Genomic DNA, 21,484 nt, shown 5'->3' with positions numbered 1-21,484 from the left:
AGGAATAATTTCTTAAGTCCTGATCCCTAATTCAGTTTTGTTTGAGCTCTTAATGAATTTTCATAGATCAAAGCAAATATTTGTCACATTTTCTTCAAAGAGAATTTGCCTTTTTCCACAGGAATGTTGGAATTGCCAGGGTCCAGGGCCTGACAGGGGCTAGCATCAGATGGCAAGTGCCTGCACCCTGCAGCAATCACGGAAGGTGGTGGTGGGGAGATTATCTACATGTAGACACTGCAGCATCCAATGCCTGAGTCTGCAGAGCGCCTGAAACAATAGCTCTTAGAGAGGGGAACTGTCTCAGGCATCTCTGTGGGGGTTCATCTCCCAGCCCCATTGCTCTGGAGGATCTCAGCAACCCCACCCCAACAGGGTCTCTGTGTGCAGGGGGAAAGGAAGAGCGCAGCCATCCCCTCCCCCTCATCTAAGCAGATACACCCTGGATAGGGACATAAGGACTGGTTGGACCACTGCTGCCCCCTTCCTGTCTGTGGGCATTGTGCTGATCCCATGGGGATCCCAGCCATTCCACGTGAAGCACAGAGTCGGGGGGCAGAGCCCCATGTATGGCCCTGGAATGTCTGAACCCAGCCCTGAGAGTCAGCAGAGCTTGAAGGGACTAAACATGCCTCTTTCCCCAGGTTCCTGGGAACAGCCCTGCTCAGAGCAATGAGTCCTGGATGGACCAGCTACCAAAGAGGGAAAGGCAGGGACACCCCCAGTGGACAATTCTACACCAACCTCCACATCAGGGAGGTTTCCTGTGAGAGAGTGGCGTGCTGGAGACCTACTCCATGGTAGTTTAATATATTCTCCGCTCTCCTGTAACTGTCTATATAAATAAATCAGAAATATTGCTGTCACTCAATTTGAGGTAATTTCACCACCTGAGTACATCCGAAGTGCCTCCAGACTTGAGGCTATGGATCTTGTCAAGTGTAGCCCAAATTCAGCTCTCATGTAAACTGGCCTGAGAACACGGACGGTGGTATGGTTGTGCCCTTTTCACACCAGGCCTAGATTTGGCTCCCTTAATGCTACAGCACCTTTAGTGCCACCTTCTGTCAGAGGGGGAGCTGTTGTCTCTGGCCTCTTTCAACAGCTGGGTTTCTCAGACATGGGTGTGTCAGTTACTTTAGACACCACACCGATGATTGGAATAGGGAGAGAGAGATCACTATTGTCACAGGCTGTAATGGAGAGAGGATGCAGTGCTATTGCCCATGTCAGTGCTATTTAGATCTCTATGGCTAAGATTTACAAAGCTGCCTTAGTAATTGGGTGTCAGTTCTCAGAACTAGAACTGGTCAGAAAAACAGAACCAAACCCTAAAATCTCTTGGTGGAAAATTTCAACTTTTCCTTTAAAACCCCCAGCTCAAAATTTACTCAGGGGTAGGCAACTGAAGACTTTGAACTGAAAAGTGTAAAATGTATGAAGAAAATGAAAATTTCTTTTTTGTTTTTACTTTTCAAAGAGAACATCACAATTTTTTAAAAAAAATGTTTTGCTAAAACCCCAAATATCTATCTATCTATCTATCTATCTATCTATCTATCTATCTATCTATCTATCTATCTATCTAAACAAACAAACAAACAAACAAACAAACAAACAAACAAACAAACAAACAAACACAAAATTCAACCCAAAATTTCCAGCCAGGCTTAAGCTTTAAACAAGGGTTGGGGAACTTGCTGTTTTCTAATAACACCATACTTGGAAGCCCATTGATGCTATGCACCTGTTTTGATTTATGTTTCAAAGGAAAGTAAAACTGAGTAAATGGCAAAGCTGCCACCCACAGAATTTGTTTTATACAGAGAGGTGAATGAAGCAGCCAAAGCCTGTCTATCCTGACATGGCTGAAAGATGGACATGGAGGAGGCCAGTGAGCATCGAACCTTCATGTTCCAGCACTATATCCAGTATCTAGCACTGATTCCATTTGAGCACACATACTGTAACTAGGTGCACAGAACATACATATAGCAAGACACAACCCAGCCCTCAAAGAGCTCACAGGGAAGTAGATAAAGCAGAGAAAGATATGGAAAACTGAGGCATGGAGAAGGGAAGTGGCTGGCCCAAGGTCACACAGAAGGTCAGTGGCAGAGACAAGGATAGACCCCAAGTCTCCTGACCGTCACACAGAGCAGACACAAATTCACAGAGGCAAACGATTCAGCACAGCAGTAAGTGAGTGATGCTACTAACTTATCAGCTCATAGCTGTGTAAGTGTAGTTGGCACTGTGTGCCATACATCAAAGTATGAACAGACAGCAGACTGTTTATGTGGTGCTGGGGTGGAATAATCACAGACAAATTGCCCTGTATGACACTGGGGGAGTCTATGTCATATTTCCCTGGAAAATGGAAATCAGGCTGTGCTGGTGTTTTAGAATTTCAGTTCCATGCCCAGACTGAGAGCCTGCTGTTAGTCACAATAGAGGGCCATTTTTTGCTAGGACTGTTAGATTTGGCTTGTCCAACTGAACTACCATGACCGAGTTCCTTCTCCTGGGTTTCTCTGATGTTCAAGAGCTGCAGATTCTGCACTTTTTGGTGTTTCTGGTGCTTTACCTGGCAGCCCTGATGGGGAATCTTCTCATCATCACAGCCATAGCCCTCGACCACCATCTTGACAGCCCCATGTACTTCTTCCTGATGAATCTGTCCATTCTGGACCTTGGCTCCATCTCTGTCACCATCCCCAAATCCATGGCCAATTCCCTCATGAACACCAGATTTTCTTATTCCGGATGTATAAGAAATGTCTTCTCTTATTCTTTGTTTCAGCAGATTTTGCCTTACTGACCATCATGGCGTATGTCTGATACATGGCTATCTGCCAACCACTTCACTATAAGACTGTGATGAACAGAAGAGCATGTGTCCAAATGGTGGCCATTGCCTGGATTTGCAGTATTCTGAATTCTGCTCTGAACACTGAGAACACGTTTGTGTTAACTTTCTGTGGAGGCAACATGGTGTACCAATTCTTCTGTGAAATCCTCCAGCTATTCAAACTCACCTGCTCTGACTTGTACGTCAGTGAAAGTGGAGTTATTGTCTTTAGTGTGTGCTTAGTCTTAAGCTGCTTTTTTTAAATAATTGTGTCTTATGTTCAGATCTTCAAAACTGTGCTGAGAATCCCCTCTGAGCAGGGCCAGCATAAAGCCTTCTCCACCTGCCTCCCTCACCTCACTGTGATCTCCTTGTTCCTTTTCCCTGGCACCTTTGCCTACCTGAAACCCATCTCCAGCTCCACATCAGGTCTGGATCTTGTGGCATCGATTCTCTATTCTGTGGTGAATCCAATCATCTACAGTATAAAGAACAAGGAGATTAAAACTGCCCTGTGAAAAATGATTGGATTGAGGCTATTCACCAAGAATAAAATGTCTGCCTTTTCCCCATAACCATAGTGTCATTCTGTGTTTCTTTATAAATATAATCTACTGTTGACATTATTTTCTCCATGAGAACGTAGAATGCAATCTATGTATGAACATTGGGGTATTTACACTGGCAAAATCTAGTCAATGAAATTAATCTATGTTTGCACCAGCATAAATAGGTTAAGAAATCTATCTATCTATCTATCTATCTATCTATCTATCTATCTATCTATCTATCTATCTATCTAATGATTTTATAAAGCCACCCTTCACTATCTGATCAGTAGCCATAACAAAGTCTCTAGTGTACATTCTGGAATCTCTGTCTCTTTATTTTTGGGGATAAAAACAGCTGTTTGTTTTTTGCTTTTCTCTGTTTCTTAGCTTAGATTTTTTTTTTGTAATTGATTTGTTGATGGGTTGAGTTGTTTCTTTTTTACAGAAGTTTCTGTGGTTAGATGAGGTTTTCAATGTTTGTCATCTACGGGGTGTGCCCATTTGTCATTACCAGCATTTTGGGCTGTATAAGTGGGGGCATTGCCAGCAGATCGAGGGATGTGATCATTCCCCTCTATTCGACTTTGGTGAGGCCTCATCTGGAGTACTGTGTCCAGTTTTGGGCCCCACACTACAAGAAGCATATTGAAAAATTGGAAAGAGTCCAGAAGAGGGCAATAAAAATGATTAGTGGTGTGGGGCACATGACTTATGAGGAGAGGTTGAGGGAACTGGGATTATTTAGTCTGCAGAAGAGAAGAATGCGGCTTGTGGGGGTTGATAGCTGCTTTCAACTACCTGAAAGGGGGTTCCAAAGAGGATGGATCTAGACTGTTCTCAGTGGTAGTAGATGACAGAACAAGGAGTAATGGTCTCAAGTTGCAGTGAGGGAGGTTTAGGATGAGTATTAGGAAAAACTTTTTCACTAGAAGGGTGGTGAAGCACTCACCTAGGGAGGCAGTGGAATCTCCTTCCTTAGAGGTTTTTAAGGTCAGGCTTGACAAAGCCCTGGCTGGGATGATTTAGTTGGGGATTGGTCCTGCTTTGAGCAGGGGGTTGTATTAGATGACCTCTTGTGGTCCCTTCCAACTCTGATATTCTATGATTCTATGACTATTCCCATTTCAGCTGAGAGAGGGACCATCTCACCTCTAGATCATAGGGAACAATGTGGTCCCAGGGGGGTATAAGACAAAAGATTATTCCATCAAATGGGTATCTGACCGTCAGTGGCGCAGGGCAGTTTTGAAAATTGAGCCCTTTTGAAAATGCAAGCTAAAGCCTTTGGAAAGTGGAAATTTATGCAGTCTTACATTTTACAGGTGGCCACTCTTTCATCATTGGCTAAATAAACACACCAGAAACAACCATCTCTGAACTTTGGAGATCTCAGAATCCAGCCTTGCATCTATTTCTGCCTGCACAGAGACCATTCCCCACCCCGACACTCCTCTAGAACACCAGTGGCAATGTTAGCATAAGGATCAAAGCTCAGTTAGTACCATCTGATGACTTCATGGTGGCCTGCATGAAATGGACTGGGGATCTGTGTGTGGTTTGTAGAACACATATGTTTTGTACAAAGACCCACATCACCAGGGATATATTTGCACCCTTGCTCTATTACTACAGAGAGGTCCAAGAGCATGGAGACGGGAATCCTCTATCATCTAGAGAAAAGCTTCCTCCAGGGCAGGGGAGAGGCACATTTCCAGGGAGTGGCAGGGGAAGATTACACAGCTGATACTTAAACTTCTATGTGTTCTTCTGAAAAATGTAAGACTTCAGACCCTTGGGCTTATGATCTGGCCTCTTCCTATTTGGGTGATACAAAGAAAAACAGCAGACAAGGGGACATAACAAATCTGTGAATCTTAAGGCTGGTATATGCAGAGGAATGTAAGGGCAACAGGTGCCTGCACTCCCCTTGCGTGGTCAATGGGCGTTTGGCAGTTAATTACCAGAAGCCACTCTGAAAATCCCTGTCACAGCTCACAGTCTGGAGCAAGAGTCCAGTGTATTGCCCCACATTCTGCAGCACCCACAGCCCCTTGTTTCTGCTCTAATTGCACAGGATTCTGCAGTCAGTTACAGGTCCCTGCACAGGGCCAAGCCCATTCCTGGTGCCTCTACATGAAATCAGTGAATTGGTACCCAGGATACATTAGTCCAATTCTGTTGATCTGTTCTCTACTCACTCCCCTGCTAATACTTGCTGGAGATAATCACATCTCTGTGGCCCTCATAGGCATTTCATAGGGGATTCCCCACTTGGTCCAATAGTCTGATGGCTTTGGTTGCTATCAATACCTGAACCCCTGGGCCGATGTTATGTCCTTTGCACAGCAGGCAGAACCTAAATGCAGCAGCAAGGGCAGGGACTTGATTGTGTCCCAATAAGGCATCTTTAGACAACAGGACAATTCCTGGCCTTAGGGCCCCTGTCCATTTGAAAGGAAATGAGGTCTCAGTTCACACCCCATCTCCATGTGAATGCTACAGACATCGCAGAGTACTATGGCATGGGATAGCTCAGGAGATAAGAGATGAAATCCCTACTTTCATCTCCAAGTCATCTGTTCAAATCTAGCTACAGTGGCCCTGTGTCCTTCCCCCTTCTGACCTCTATGAAAAGGGAAGATTTGTGTCTCAACTCCTTGGACGTATCATGATAGACCCCACCGACAGCCCATCCATCCAAACTGGGACCAGTTGACCCTCTGTGAGCAACCTCAGTACAGTCAAAGAAACCATCTCAGAAGTGGGTGGGGGTAGTTCTATCTCTCGGTCCCAGTCACTTCATGTTCTCTCTATGGAGATTGTGATAGCCATCAAAATGGACAATAGTTGGCAACCAAACATTGTGATGGGTTATGTAGGGATGAGTTCAAAGCTGGTGCATACAATACAAGAGTGTGTTGTGTGACAACTCCAAGTCATTTTAGGGCTCCATCAATGTTTGTGTGTGATGTCTTTGTTATTATTAAGACAATATTTGAAATAATTATTTAGAGCCACATTTGCAAATGTTACTTTTATTCTCCATCCTGAAATTACACCATACTGGCATATGCAAAAAACGTATTTAGGCTGGAATTTCTAAGGTGTCTAAGGTAGTGCACTAGAAAGGAATTTAGAAGAACTTGATTCAGGCCCAGGTCCTCAAAGGTTTTTAGGCACCTATCTCCCATGGGCCTTGGCTCATTGATTTGTCACTGGCATATGTAGTGTCTTTGGGCAATAGCCAATACTTAATGCATCACAGGAAGACTAGAAGTCACCTGACCCATTCACAATCCATACAATTTTTGTCCCTAATCCAGCAATCAACTTCTACACTTTTCACTCACACGGATAAATTCATTTCTCATCTGTTCACCATAACATTCTCTCACCTCAACTAATCAATCCAGTCATACTACTTCTTCAATACACAACATCAAGGAAAATTTGCAAGAATGAGTAAGCCTCTGGGCTCATCCTGAAGGTCAAAAGAGTTGGGCTGTAGCATGAGAAAGCAATTCCAGTGTCAATGAACGACCAACTATTTTCGCAAGCGTCTCAGCAAATAATAACAACCTGGTTTCAGAGTAGCAGCCGTGTTAGTCTGTATCCGCAAAAAGAAGAACAGGAGTACTTGTGGCACCTTAGAGACTAACAAATTTATTAGAGCATAAGCTTTCGTGGACTACAGCCCACTTCTATGCATCCGAAGAAGTGGGCTGTAGTCCACGAAAGCTTATGCTCTAATAAATTTGTTAGTCTCTAAGGTGCCACAAGTACTCCTGTTTTTCTTTTTAATAACAACCTGGTGTTCAGTGAGCATCACTATTGAAATATATAGCACAACATTGCACCAAAGAAAACTTCGAGCTACAGTTTTGATTGTCTCTCCCAGAAGCTCGAGTCAGCTCTTACCCTGTATCATTTGAAGAACTGAGCGACAGCAATAAAAACATGTTTATATGAATATTAGTTTTATTTTTAAAATCAATTTGGCTCACGTGAGTCATTCCACCAATACAGGCATGAATGTTCATGGTAACAGTGAACTTGAACCAATTGGGATAGGATATTTCAAAGGGGCTCAAGGGAACTGGGTGCTAAACTCCCAGTGAAAGTCAATAAGAGTTGGATGTGCAATTACTATGGGGCCAATTGATACCACCTAATCCAAAGGGGGGGCAGGAAGCACTTAAGCATGAGTTCAGTCATGAGCCTTCAGTTGGACTTCTCTCATGTTTAAAGTTAAGCACTGGCTTACGTGTTTTTCCAGATTAGTGCCTTTGTTCAGATTATTCAAAGGAGTTTGAGTTTTAAATTCATAATCATTGAGTGTTTCGACAAGAAGCTACTATGATTTAGACCAACTGAGTAGCTTTGTTTTTAAGAAAACTCATTGTATCCAATAAGGCAAAGAAACAGAGCACTTTATAATATATTCATTTAAAATGGCTGAAAGCTCACAGACAGAGCATGTAATGAAGTTCTTGTAAAAGAGTAATGGAGTAAGAAATATTCAAAGAAATAACAATAAATAATAAATAGTCACAGGAAAATCATGAGCTGGACATCAACAGTCATAGACAGAAAAAGAGGCACGATAAACTGGCATTGATTTTTCATAATCTATCTATCTATCTATCTATCTACATGATCTTATTTTAACTATTGTATATGTAGTACACACAACCATGCACAAACATGGTTTAATAAATATTAATTAATAATAATAACAGAAACCAGCTTTGGAGATCTAGACACATTTGGATACTTGTGTGGATGAGAGACGAATGGCTACATGCAAAGATTGACGTTGAAGTGAATGGCTATATCCCAATTGTTACGATTAAAGGGTTAGCTCAATCTCTTCTCCCCACTCTGGTCTCTTACTTCAAACCCTCTGGTCTAAGCTTTGTGCCTATCCCTCTCTTAGGGTGGAATCATGTGATTCTCCATCTCTGAAACTGGGTCCAAGGCTATAACAACTTGTGCACCAACCGTGATTTCTCCAACTGTGTTTGGTACCTGCAGTTCTTCCCACAGGAGCTGTGACCAGTAGTAAGTTGAATGACTAGACGTCTTGACCATGCAAAGTGTGATTTATTTACCACAATAGGAACAAAGCACAACATAAGAGAAAATATGAGCACTTCCAGATTGATCACTGCAGTAGTTTGGTGGAATAAAAATTTGGCCTTCTGATTCAGACTCAGTTTGTCTTTAGAAAACATTTTAATACCTTTCTCGTCCAAATACCTTTCCACCATAGGAAGAACAATATAGTATTTATTTATTTTAAGAAATTTAAATAGATAAATAACAATAATACATACAGTTATATAAGGCTCTAGGTGCCCTAACTCATCATAAATGACACAATAAAATCCCATCAGCGTTAAAAGAATCACTGAACAGACACCTGTAGAAACTTTTTTCAATTCTTCATCAGTGGGGAAAGCAAAACTTCAGGTCTCTCAGAAAACCCCATCAAGGTGATTATGACATTGACACCTTGAATAGACGACAAAATAAATGGATACCACCATTTAGTCAAACATACTGCACCTTTCCAAGCTCCTCCCTCCCCCCAAAAAATCACCTGGAGCAAAGAAACAAGTCAAGGAATGAATCAACAAAATTAAACAAAATGAAAAAGAAACAAGCAAACACACAAGCCAAACCTCTCATACTTCAGGCACAATTTTTATCCCAAAAAAGGAGAAGAGCCACAGACTTCATGAAATCCACTAGTGATTTAGATATGGCTGTTGATATTCTGTGCAACATGCTCAGATAGTGCTGTGACAGTAGTCCTATCAATCCCTATGACAGATAGATAGGTGCATATGTAGAAGTATGGAAAGATTCTGATCTTATGTTCACTGGTGTAATCTTATACTAACTCATTTGAATTCACTGAATCTAGTCCAGATTTCATGATTTCATAAACAGATTGCACCCTATTATTCTCAAAGAGACAATTTTGTCATCAGTTGATTATATCTACAAAGAAACTCAGAATGAAATCACAGTCAAGTTGCAATGACGGACATTTTAACTCTTGGTGAATAACCTCCACACAATCAGTTTCTTCCATGCAGCTTTGATATCCTTGTTCCTCATGCTGTAGATGATTGGATTCATCACTGGAGGCACCAGGGAATAGAGAACACCTACCACAAGGTCCAGACCTGATTCTGAGCTGGAGGTGAGTTTCAGGTAGGCAAAAGACCCAGTGCAAATTAGCAAAGAGACCACAGTGAGGTGAGGAAGGCAGGTGGAGAAGGCTTTATGCCGGCCCTGCTCAGTGGGGATTCTCAGCACAGTTTTGAAGATCTGAACATAAGACACAATTATATAAACAAAGCAGTTTAACGCTAAAAACAGACCTAAGGCAATAGCTCCAACTTCAGTGAGGTATGAATCAGAGCAGGCGAGCTTGAGTAGTTGGGGGATTTCACAGAAGAACTGGTTGATGACATTGGATTGGCAGAAGGGCAACCTGAAGGTGTTCCCAGTGTGCAGGGCAGAGTAGACAATACCAGTAATCCAGGCACTGGCTGCCATTTGGACACAAGCTCTCCTGTTCATCACTCTCTCATAGTGCAGTGGTTGGCAGATGGCGACATATCGGTCGTATGCCATGATGGTGAGTAAGGCAAGATCAGTTGCAGTGAGGAGTAAAAAGAGAAAGACTTGGGTGACACATCCAGGATAAGAAATCACCCTGGTGTTCATGAGGGAATTGGCCATGGATTTGGGGATGGTGACGGAGATGGAGCCGAGGTCTAAGATGGACAGATTCACCAGGAAGAAGTACATGGGGGTGTGGAGATGGTGGTCGAGGGCTACGGCTGTGATGATGAGAAGATTCCCCATCAGGGCTGCCAGGTAAATCACCAGGAATACCACAAAGTGCAAAATCTGCAGCTCCCGAATGTCAGAGAATCCCAAGAGAAGGAACTCGGTCAGGGTGGTTCGGTTGGACATTTTCTTTCTCAGTTCATTGTGTGATGGCTGTGGAGGGAAGGACAAAGACAGTGGGGGAATTACAGTGACAGAGGGAGTGGCCCTGATTTCCTGCAGCAATATGATGTGAGTGTCAACCATGCACAGCACTCATCACTGCTATTAACTAGGAGTGGTGAGTTATCACATGAATGTAAATTGGCGCAGGTCCCTTAAAGTCAATGGAGCTGCATCAGTTTGCACCATCTGAAGAACTGGCTCATGATGTGGCTTAATAAAATGCCATGTGAAGGATGGAGCAAAGTACCATCCCCATTCAACAATTCAAGCCAAGATGGATCCCCTATTGCTACAAACAACAGGCTCTGGACTTGGGCAAGAAACTAAAATGCCAACACTGCCTGATATCTTCTTTTCGTGGAAATATGAGATGGACTTGGCATTGTGTATGACAGCTCGCCTGTAATGATTTCACTGCAACATCACGTGAATGGCTGATTGCATGCAAATGTATTGGTTTATGACACAAAATCCTGACTGCATTTCCATCTCTGTGTACCGATGGGCGAACAGCATCGCTCCACTACCTCTCTGCTGTGTCATTTACATCTGTCACTTTATGGGTGTGCGGGTCAGTGTCTATCAGGAGACTTGGGTTCTGTTCTTGGCTCTACCACTGAACTGCTTTGTGACCTTGGGCCAGTCACTTCCCCTCCCTGTGCCTCTGTTTCTCCTCCATCCGTTTCTCTGCCTTGTCTTCCTGGACTGTGAGTTCTGTGGGGGATGAACTGTGTCTTATTATATGTATGTTAACTGTCCCCATTTACAGCATTTGTGTTTAGTGGGCAGCACTGTGGGACAGAGAATATGGCACTATAGCAGAATATCTCAGTTCTAATTCCATTGACATCCTCTATGTCCTTGGGCAGGGATAAGAGAGACAGGCTTTGGCTGGGGACTTCAATTCACTGTTCTCTATCTAAGGCGCTAGTATGTTTAATACCTATGCTGTTGGCTGCTTACTCAGTTTTACCATTCGACAAGTATCCCTTTGAAACAGAAATAAACACAGTTGCAATAGAGTGACTGGGTTCAAATTGTACTATTATTGGACTATATCAGTGTTCCTACCCCGGTTTAAATCTACATGTCCAATCTGGGTATTCAGACATTTTCAGTTTAAATTATTTCAAAGGAAAACTGGATTTTAAACTGAGACATTTTCAAAGGAAGTCTCTGCTATTCTTGAAAAACAACCTATGTACTGGAAAAGTCAAAACTTTTTTTTTTTTTTTAATTCACTGACAATGTTTTGGTTTTAAACAGTTTACCAGAAATTGTCTGGTTCTCAGTGAACAAAAAGAAAAAAAGTTTTGGTTTCACAATTTCTATGAAAAGACAACTGTTGTCTGCTCTGGAAAAAAACTCTGGGGAGCTCTAAATGTTTGATTAAATTATATTAAATGTTATGAAGAGTTCCAATAGTAACTCATAGTTCTATTATGAAATTTGCTCATTATATTAATACCCAAAGATATTCAACTGCAAATAGCAAACTTACTGTGTTGTCTCTGTGGAATATTCTCCAATTTGTGATGCATTTGACACTCCACCACAAGGATTCTTCAATCGTTGCCTGTTTGTGTACCTGTCAATAATGCCCCATTACTGATTTATCCAGCTGCTGTTTCTCTGCCCCTTCACCATATTTCCTGAGATGCTGGGTCTTTCTGCAGTTCCCAGAAGACAGGGACCCACTCCACAGATGGGAGCTCCCTGCTCCCCTCCTCAGACAGGCTTGGCTGAGAGGTGAAGCCTCTCCAAGCTGTAAAACAAATCACAGCTTCTGCAGTCTTCAAACATGGGCCCAACTCAGTATGTGCTTGTTGGGTGCTGAACTCCCATTGGAAGTCTATAGGAGTTTCATGTCAAATATGATCACAGCTCAATATGGGCTTGTTCTGCGGCTAAATAGGTGAACCCAGAAGCCAGGGCTGTGAGCCCAGCTCTGATCTAACCTCAGGAGCAAACCACATTGACATCCTGCCCTAGTCGACCCTAACCCCAAGAGAGGGGACAGCACCTGCCCTGGATCTCACATGATTGCAGCATGTCTGGAAGGACCTTTGGCTAAAAACAAGGCAGGGTTGATGCCCCACATAAGTCCCAAGGAGACTGAAGAATGGAATATATATTCGTGACACAGACATATAACCTACAATAGCCCAGAGCCCAGTGGCATCAGTGCCCCAGCCAGCATGGAATAGCCTGTTCTTTCATTAACGCCACATAATCAGCTCTGAGAGAGCAGAGATGTTTTTACCCCTACGTTGCATCAGCTGTTCTTGGGATGCAGCCATCAGTGGAACCCACAGCTCAGTGCAACGTCCTCAATCCATGTAAATTGATACCGTTTCAAATAGTTTGGGATCTTTAAGCCAAATGGAGATGTGGACTTTTGATTTCAATGGAACTTCTTTGATTTACATTAGCTGGGGATCTGGCTCTAAGAGGTCCATGGAAGTACACCTCTACCCTGATATAATGTGACCCGATATAACATGAATTCGGATATAACACGGTAAAACAGTGCACACTCCGGTGGATCAAAGCAAGTTCAATATAACGCGGTTTCACCTATAATGCAGTAAGATTTTTTGGCTCCCGAGGACAGTATTATATCGAGGTAGATGTGTATGTCCGTTTTCACCAGCTGGGGAATCTGGCTTCATTAACTCTGCTGGTGCTACTGCAGATCTACAGCAGCTGGGGATCGGGCCCATAAACAGTTTCAAATCCATATTCTTTGCCTGTGAATCTGATCTGAGGAGACAAAAGTTCCAAACCCGTCTGCACTTTCTTTGATCTTTCACCCAAGAGATTAATTGTAAGGATGGAACTTTTAATGGTTACTTCCTACTGGGGACAGAACTGTGGAGGAATTCAGTGTTGCAGAGATCTTCTCTATCTGATTTTCTGCTTATCTGAAAATCTGGCTCAGGATGTGGCATGATAAAATACAGTATGAAGGATGGACAAAGCACACCCAAACCTATGAATTCTAGCCAAGATGATCCCGCTATTAGTCAGACAGCAGGCTGCAAACTTGGATGTGGAGGTAACATACTAAAAATCTAATGGTGCCTGATTTCCACTTTCCAGGGAAATATGACATGAACTCACAAAGCCCCCACTATGACAGCTCAGTTGTAAGGATTCCACTGCAACACCACACAGACGGCCTGCTGCCTGTTTCCAAAACTGATTTGTGGCACCAAATCCCATCTGCATTTCCATCTCTCTGTGATGAGGGGCTAATAGCATTACTCAGCTACTTATACGTTGTGTCATTTCCCTCTGTGACCTTATGTCTGTGCTGTGTGGGTCAGTGGCCATCAGGAGATTTATTTTCTATTCCTGGTTCTGCCACTGACCTGCTGTGTGACATTGGGCTGGTCACTTCTCCTGCCTATGCCTCTGTTTCCCCTCCATCCCTTTCTCTGCTGTGTCTACTTTGGTTTTAAAATCTCTGGGGCATTGACTGTGTCTTACTATGTGGGTGTGCTGTCTGTTTAGCAGGCATCAGTGTGGGACAGAGGATATGGTGCTAGAGCAGGAGAACCGGGGTCTCGTCCCATTGCCCTCCTTTATGTCCTTGGGTAGCGACAGGCTTTGGCTAGGGGCTTCATCTGTCTGTGCCTAAATCTAAAGGTGCCTGCATGTATAATGCATATTCTGTGGGTATCAACTTTGCTGTTTACTTAAGTTTACCATCCTGCAAGTAACTGTTTGAAACAGCAATTAAACATGATTCCAATACAGTGAATGGGTTTGTAATAGTGGTGTTATTGGAGAATATTAATGTTAGCATCCTGGCTTAATTATAGATTTCCAATCTGGGCTAAATATTTAATCTGTTTCCAATCTGTTTATTTTCAATCTAAGTTTTGAATCTGTTTAAATTATTCCAAAGGAAAACTGGATTTTCAATTGAAAACATTTTCCTGGGAAATCTTTGCTATCCATAAAAACAACGTATGTGTAGGAAAAATCAAAACAATTTTTTTTTTCAAAAAATTTAGTGATTTTTTTCCAGAGTTCAGCAGCTTTTAATAGCAATTGTTTGGTTCTCGATGCACAAAACCAAAAAGTGTTTTGGTTTCCACAATTTCTATAAAAATTTTCTGCTAAGAAAAAAATGAGCTCTAGATGTTTTATTAAATGACTGTAAAAGTCTGAGAGTTTCAATGTAATTCATGGTTCTATTATTACATTTCCTCCAGTATTTTAAAACCCAAACATATTAACTGAAATAGTAAACTTACAGTGTTGGTCTTTGTGGACTGTTTCCCAGCCTGAGAAGCATTTGACAGTCATTGTCTGTTTCTATATCTCTCAATAATGTCCCCACCACTGTGTTATCCAGCAGCTGTTTCCCTGCTTCTTCACCATATTCCCTCAGAGGTGGGTCTCTGCAGTTCCCGACACACAGGGAGCCACTCCACAGACGACCACTCCCTGCTCCCCTCCTGGGGCAGGCTTGGTTGAGAGGTGAAGGACTAGATAGGATGGGGGATTGAAAGCCCCTCCGAACTCTAGAGCTGATCCTGGGTTGTGTTGGATTCAGATATGATCACAGCCCAGGATGTACCTGCCCTGGGGTTAAATAGCTGAATCTGGTCTCCAGGGCAGTGAGCCCAGCTCTGATCTCACCTCAGGAAGAAACCACCCTGATAAACAGCCCTTACCAAACCTAACCCCCCCAGAGAAGGAAATGACCCACCCTGAATCTCATATGATGGCAACATCCCTGGAAGGACTCTTGGCCAGAAACAAGGCAGGGCTGAATGACAAGTGACATCCCAAGGAGATTGCAGAATAAAATATGTATTTGAAGCACAGACATGTGACCTACAAACTGCTCAGAGCCCAGTGGCACCAGAGCCCCAGCTGGCCTGGAATAGCCTGTTCCTTCATTAACACCATATAAACAGCTCTCAGAGAGCAGAGATATTTTTCTCCTGCATTTCCTCAGCAGCTCTTGGGATGCAGCCACCAGAGGAACCCACAGCTCAGGCTGCCCTGGCTGTTTGATGTTGGTCACTGAGAAGCAGCCAGAGGCAAACACTAGAAGCTCCTAGCTACGTCCTAAACTGGTGTAAATTGATACAGTTCCATTGAGTTCTGAGTAGTTAGGGCTGTTTACGCCAAGTGGAGATGTGACCCTTTGATTTCCACAGAGCTACTATGATTTACACTAGCTGTGGATGAGATGCCTATGGACTATATAGTCTTCACCAGCTGGGGAATTAGGCTTCATTAACTCCATTGGAGCTACTGATGATTTACACCAGCTGGCGATCTGGCCCATTCTTCAGTTTCAAATACATATTATTTGCCTGTGAATCTGAAGAGGAGACAGAAGTTCCTAACCAGTCTGCACATTCTTAATTCTTTGCCCCATGGGATTAATTTCAAGAATGGAACTTTTAATGGCTAAGGAGCATTTCTTTCCTACTGGGGAGAGAACTTTGGAGAAATTCAGTGTTGCTTTGATTTTCTGTATCTGATTTTCAATTTCTATTTGGATTAATGGACCCACTTCCCTTTCTTTCTTTCTTTCTTTCTTTCTTTCTTTCTTTCTTTCTTTCTTTCTTTCTTTCTTTCTTTCTTTCTTTCTTTCTTTCTTTCTTTCTTTCTTTCTTTCTTTCTCAGCAATTATATGTTTTCTTCCTGCAGATATCACTAAAATAAAAGACTCATTAGGCTGCAGGTGCAATGCTATATGACATCTTAAAAATGTTTATTTCACACTGATTGTAGGTATGACAGAGAGACTGAACAATTACGAAGGGTTAGATCCTCATCTGGTGTAAATCAATTGTAGCTCCATTGGAGTTAAGGGGATCAAATACACGCACCACCCCCACACAAACCTTGCATAAATGTGCCATAATGCAGTTAGAGTCAATGAGACCAGATCTCTGGATGCTGTAAATTAGCATAGTGGTATGGAGCTATTCCAGTTGACGTGACCTCAGTATCTGCACCATCATGCCTAGTTTTATGTTTGTTCCAGTAATTGTGATTCTCATTGCTTAGAACCTCTATCTCATTTAAATAAACATAAAATATTCTAATATCACAAGATTATAGTTCATACAGAGAAATCTGTGAGATGTGCTCCCTGCTGGTAAATTGGCTGATAAATATATAGACGCTAGGTCTGGGGCCCCTAGGTAAAATGACAGTGATGGTGAGGGATCAGAGACCGGAAAAATGCCCAGTTTGAGACACCCAGCCAGATGAAGGACTTACTCCAGCAGGAGGAGAGCCACTTTAGAGGCACTCCAGGAGAGAGTGGGGAGAAGTGATGCCACATTTGTAAAAATCTGGCTTCTATCTCCCAGCATTGTCCCATCTGTCTTCCAATAGTGAGTGCAATCCTGGAGCAGCAGCCTGTCCCGCAACCTTATGTAGTTATCTTTATGACTGGTTCAGGGTCTCTGCACATTCAGGCAGATGTAGCTGCATCAGTCAAACCCAAAGCAATTTCCCCTCCTAGAGCTATTGTCTTAAGCTTTCTGTAGATTCTGGGAGGTGGGGTTAACATAGAGGTCATTGGGTGGTATTTAAGGACCTGTGATAAACAGAAGGTCTGATTGTCTAATCGTCTGGTTAGGAACCCCAATCTGTAGAATGATGACACACTGGGAGCAAAGGAAAACTTTAAACAATTTTATTAGAACATTTAGTAAAGATACAAAGACTCCAAATTACATCAAAAGACAGCAGAAACATGAAAATAAGCTGATATTTTGTATCATCTCTTACATAGAATCACACCCTTTCTTGGGGTTCTGGTGGTGAGAGAGAAAAAGGATGTGAAAGGATCATCCAATGTTTTGGGACATCTTAGAGGACTTATTCCTTCACCCTCCCACTTCCCTGGTCCTTCTTGTGTGAACAGAGAAAAACAATACCCAAAGTCTGAAGATGCAAACAATTTGATGTCTATTGGAGTGAACTTCCAGCAAGCTTAAATCCAAGTTCCTTTTTTCCAAATCCCAACTTACTTCCTATTTGTGCCTAATTGATATAGTAATATTTTCAGCTATACCTTAACCAATCATTTTACTGAAATCTATCTAACCAATCCTAACATACTGTAACATAATTCTCAAACCCACTACCTGAATTAGAAATGAGATTTCTTGCCAGACAGGATGCTATCAAACTAATCATAAGGTTAGAAAGGACCTTAGGAGGTCATCTAGTCTAACCCACTGCTCAAAGCAAGACCAATCCCCAGACAGATTTTTACCCCAGTTCCCTAAGTGGTCTTTTCAAGGATTGAATTCATAACCCTGGGTTTAGCAAGCCAATGTGCAAACCACTGAGCTATCCCTCCCCCCATCTTTAACCATCTTTATCTGGTGGTGATGGGCATTATCAAGAAAGGATTGTATTCCTAACAACCCAATAACACCTTATTTCAATGTGACTAGTTTGGAATGTGAGGATGTGACTGTACCTTCTCAGCTTATGGCTGCCCCTGCTCCTTAGCGAAAGGCCTTAGCCTAAGAACCAGGCCTCAGACTGTCCTAGTGAGTGAAGGTCCATACACAGGCAGACTGTGATTTTGATTCTTTGTTTTATACCCCTGTAACTAGCTAAGTGATAAAAATATACCTAAGTTCTTAAAGTATAGGCCTTTACAGACAGGCCTGAACATCTATATCCTAACAGGAACTACCTTGGCACTGTCAAGACCTGTGTTGGTTCCCTTCATCCTCCAGGGACTTCTTCTGTAACTTTGGGCAAATCATTTAATCCCTTTCTTCCTCAATTCCCCTTCTGTATAACAGGGACAATGGCATTAGTCTACTACACAAGGGGGTTCTGAGGACTAAGGGTTGTGAAGAGCTCAGATACTCTGTTATGGAGCCATATAAGTACATAAAATTGAATGACTGAAAATCTTGACCAACAATTCTATCTCATAGAGCAGAAGTGAGCAAACTACGGCCTGCAGACCACATCTGGCCTGTGGGACCGACCTGTCTGGCCCTTGAGCTCCCAGCTGGGGAGGCTAGCCCCCAGCCCCTCCCCTGCTGCCCCCCTCCCCTGCAGCCACACCGCTGCGTGGGCAGCATGGCTTGCATCCGCCCACCTCCCAGGCTTTCCAAGAAGCCTGTCCTGCCACTCTGAACAGCATGGAAAGGGGGAAAGGAGCGGGGGGGAGGGGGTTGGGTAAGGGGCAGGAGGTCCTGCGGGGCACTCAGGGGACAGGGTGTGGTTGGATGGGATGGAGGTTCTGGGGAGGGGACAGTCAGGAGACAGTGAGAGTGGGGGTTGGATGGGGGTGGGGTCTGGGAGTGGGCGGTCAGGAGACAAGGAGCAGGAGGGGTTGGATGGGGGAGATCTCAGGGGGGCAGTCAGGGGGTAGGAAGTGGGAGGGGGCGGGGGCCAGGCTGCTTGGAGAGGCACAGGTTTCCCTATTCGGCCCTCCATACCGTTTCACAACCCCAATGTGGCTCTTGGGCCAAAAAGTTTGCCCACCCCTGTCATAAAGCCGATAATCAGGTTCTTCCATGTCAGTCTTCTCCTGAAATTAAAATAAATGTAATTTCAGATTGAAGGTTTGGATTCTCAAAGCTGCCTAAGGGATTAAACATGCCTAAATCCCATGAAAATTAATGGGATTTGACCATCCAAATACCTTGGAAAGCTTGGAAGTATTTAGAAAGGCAAAACACACAATTGGCCTGCAACACAAATCTGTTAGAAGTTTGCTTTCCTCCTTGAGCACAGGAACCTTCCCATTAATCTCTTGATGGCACTTTTCATCTCAGTGTTCCTCAGGATGTAGATCATTGGGTTCAGCATTGGAATGACCACTGTGTACAGCACAGACACTGCCTTGTCCACTGTCAATTTCTGGAAAGGCCGGTCATAGATGAAGACACAAGGCCCAAAATGCAAACTCACCACTGTGATCTGAGCTGCGCAGGTGGACGGGGCTTTATGTTTCCCTTCCATGACATGTGTCCTTATCTTGACCAGGAGGATGCTGTAGGATATGAGCAATGCGATGAAGGCTTCTGTGGTGACCGGCCCATTGTTGGAGACCATCAGCAACTCCATCACATACGTGTCTGTGCAGGCCATTTGATGACTTGGGGGTCATCTCAGTAGAAACTGTCTAGTGTGTTGGGTCCACAGAAGGGCAGTTGGATGATCAGTGCAAGCTGGACAATGGAATGGACAAAGCCACCCAGCCATGCCCCTGCCACCAGCCCCATGCACATACTTCTGTTCATGATAGACAGGTAGTGCAATGGCTTATAGATGGCCACATACCGATCGGGTGCCATCACTACTAGGAAGAAGACCACAGTGCCTCCGATGAAGTGGAAGAAGAACATCTGGGTCAGACACCCATTGAATGAGATGGTTTTGCGTTGGTAGAGGAGGTCCTTTAGCATCTTGGGGGCAGTCACCGAGGACTCACTGAAGTCCAGGAAAGCCAAGTTGGCCAACAGGAGGTACATGGGTGTGTGGAGGTGGGAGTCAAAGATCACGGTGATGATGATGGTGAGGTTCCCAAGCCATGTAGTTCCATAGACTAGGAGGAAGACCAGAAAGAGGAAGTGCTGGAGCTCAGTGCTCTGAGAGATGCCCCCTGTCATAACTATAAAGGGAAGGGTAACAGCTGTCCTGTGTACAGTACTATAAAATCCCTCCTGGCCAGAGACTCCAAAATCCTTTTCCCTGTAAAGGGTTAAGAAGCTCAGGTAACCTGGCTGGCATCTGACCCAAAGGACCAATAAGGGGACAAGATACTTTCAAATCTTGGGGGGGGGGGGAGGCTTGTGTTTGTGTTCTTTGTTTGGGAGTGCGTTCGCTCTCGGGACTGAGAGGGACCAAACATCAATCCAGGTTCTCCACATCTTTCTAAACAAGTCTCTCCTATTTCAAACTTGTAAGTAAATAGCCAGCCAAGGCGTCTTAGTTTTCCTTTGTTTTCTCAACTTGTAAATGTACCTTTTACTAGAGTGTTTATCTTTGTTTGCTGTACTTTGAACCTAAGACTAGAAGGGAGTTCTCTGAGCTCTTTAAGTTTGATTACCCTGTAAGGTTAATTTCCATACTGATTTTACAGAGATGATTTTTACCTTTTTCTTTAATTAAAAGCCTTCTTTTTAAGAACCTGATTGATTTTTCCTTGTTTTAGATCCAAGGGGGTTGGATCTGTATTCACCAGGAGTTGGTGGGAGGAAGGAGGGGGGATGGTTAATTTCTCCTTGTTTTAAGATCCAAGGGGTTTGGATCTGTATTCACTAGGGAATTGGTGAAGGTTTCTCAAGGCTTCCCAGGGAGGGAATCCATTGGGAAATGGTGGCAGCAGACCAGAGCTAAGCTGGTAGTTAAGCTTAGAAGTTTTCATGCAGGCCCCTACATTTGTACCCTAAAGTTCAAAGTGGGGATACAGCCTTGACAAACACGGATAATTAAATCCCCTATTTATGGATGAGTGAGGGTGTGTCTACACTACAAGCTATGCCACTAAAGTGTAGATGCTTACTACAGTCACAGAAGGGGATTTTCCATCACTGCAGTAAATCCACCCTCTTGAGACTTCCATCAACGACACTGTGGCTATAGTGGGAGTTAGGTCGATCTAACTATGTCGCACAGGTCATGACATTTTCACAGCTCTGAATGATGTAGCTAGGCTGACCTCCATTTTAGGTGTATACCAGGCCTAAGAGTCTCCCAGAATGCATGTTTCATTATTTCAGAATGAAGCCAGAAGGGGAGAGTTAAGGTTGTTTGGGTGTTTTGAACTGAGCATTTCCATTCTTTCAAATATTGGGTTTCTTTTTAAGTTCAAACTTAACACTGAATTTCCCTGAAGCTCTATGTCCCTTTATCCACCATGATTTCCATTTGTCAATGACTTTTTTCTCCCTTTCCTTAGGAATTAATGGTGGGACTTTCAGAAGAGCCAGATTGTTAAAGTTATTTAGGTGCCTAGTAGGATTTTCAAAATAACCTAAGTGCCTAATATACCATGACATCTTTGTGTTTTAGGGACCTAGAGTGG

General features: G+C 43.3%; 1 protein-coding gene and 1 pseudogene across 1 annotated transcript; both read right to left on the bottom strand.

Moving 5' to 3' along the window:
- Positions 1-8,645: 8,645 nt before the first annotated feature.
- LOC135975539 (olfactory receptor 14A16-like) lies at positions 8,646-12,193 on the bottom strand. Its single transcript, XM_065566756.1, has 2 exons — positions 11,936-12,193; positions 8,646-10,422 (listed from the first exon to the last, which is right to left on the bottom strand). The coding sequence occupies exon 2, from the start codon at positions 10,393-10,395 to the stop codon at positions 9,460-9,462; it is 936 nt and encodes a 311-aa protein (XP_065422828.1). The 5' UTR covers positions 10,396-10,422; positions 11,936-12,193; the 3' UTR covers positions 8,646-9,459.
- Positions 12,194-19,158: 6,965 nt separating this feature from the next.
- Positions 19,159-20,066, bottom strand: LOC103307173 (olfactory receptor 4D9-like; annotated as a pseudogene).
- Positions 20,067-21,484: the final 1,418 nt, after the last annotated feature.

The sequence above is a fragment of the Chrysemys picta genome, chromosome 13 (assembly GCF_011386835.1).
Source record: "Chrysemys picta bellii isolate R12L10 chromosome 13, ASM1138683v2, whole genome shotgun sequence".
In the NCBI taxonomy this organism is placed as follows: Eukaryota; Metazoa; Chordata; order Testudines; family Emydidae; genus Chrysemys; species Chrysemys picta.
The sequence above is the reverse complement of the archived record's forward strand: the minus strand, read 5'-3'. Positions and strand labels throughout refer to the sequence as shown.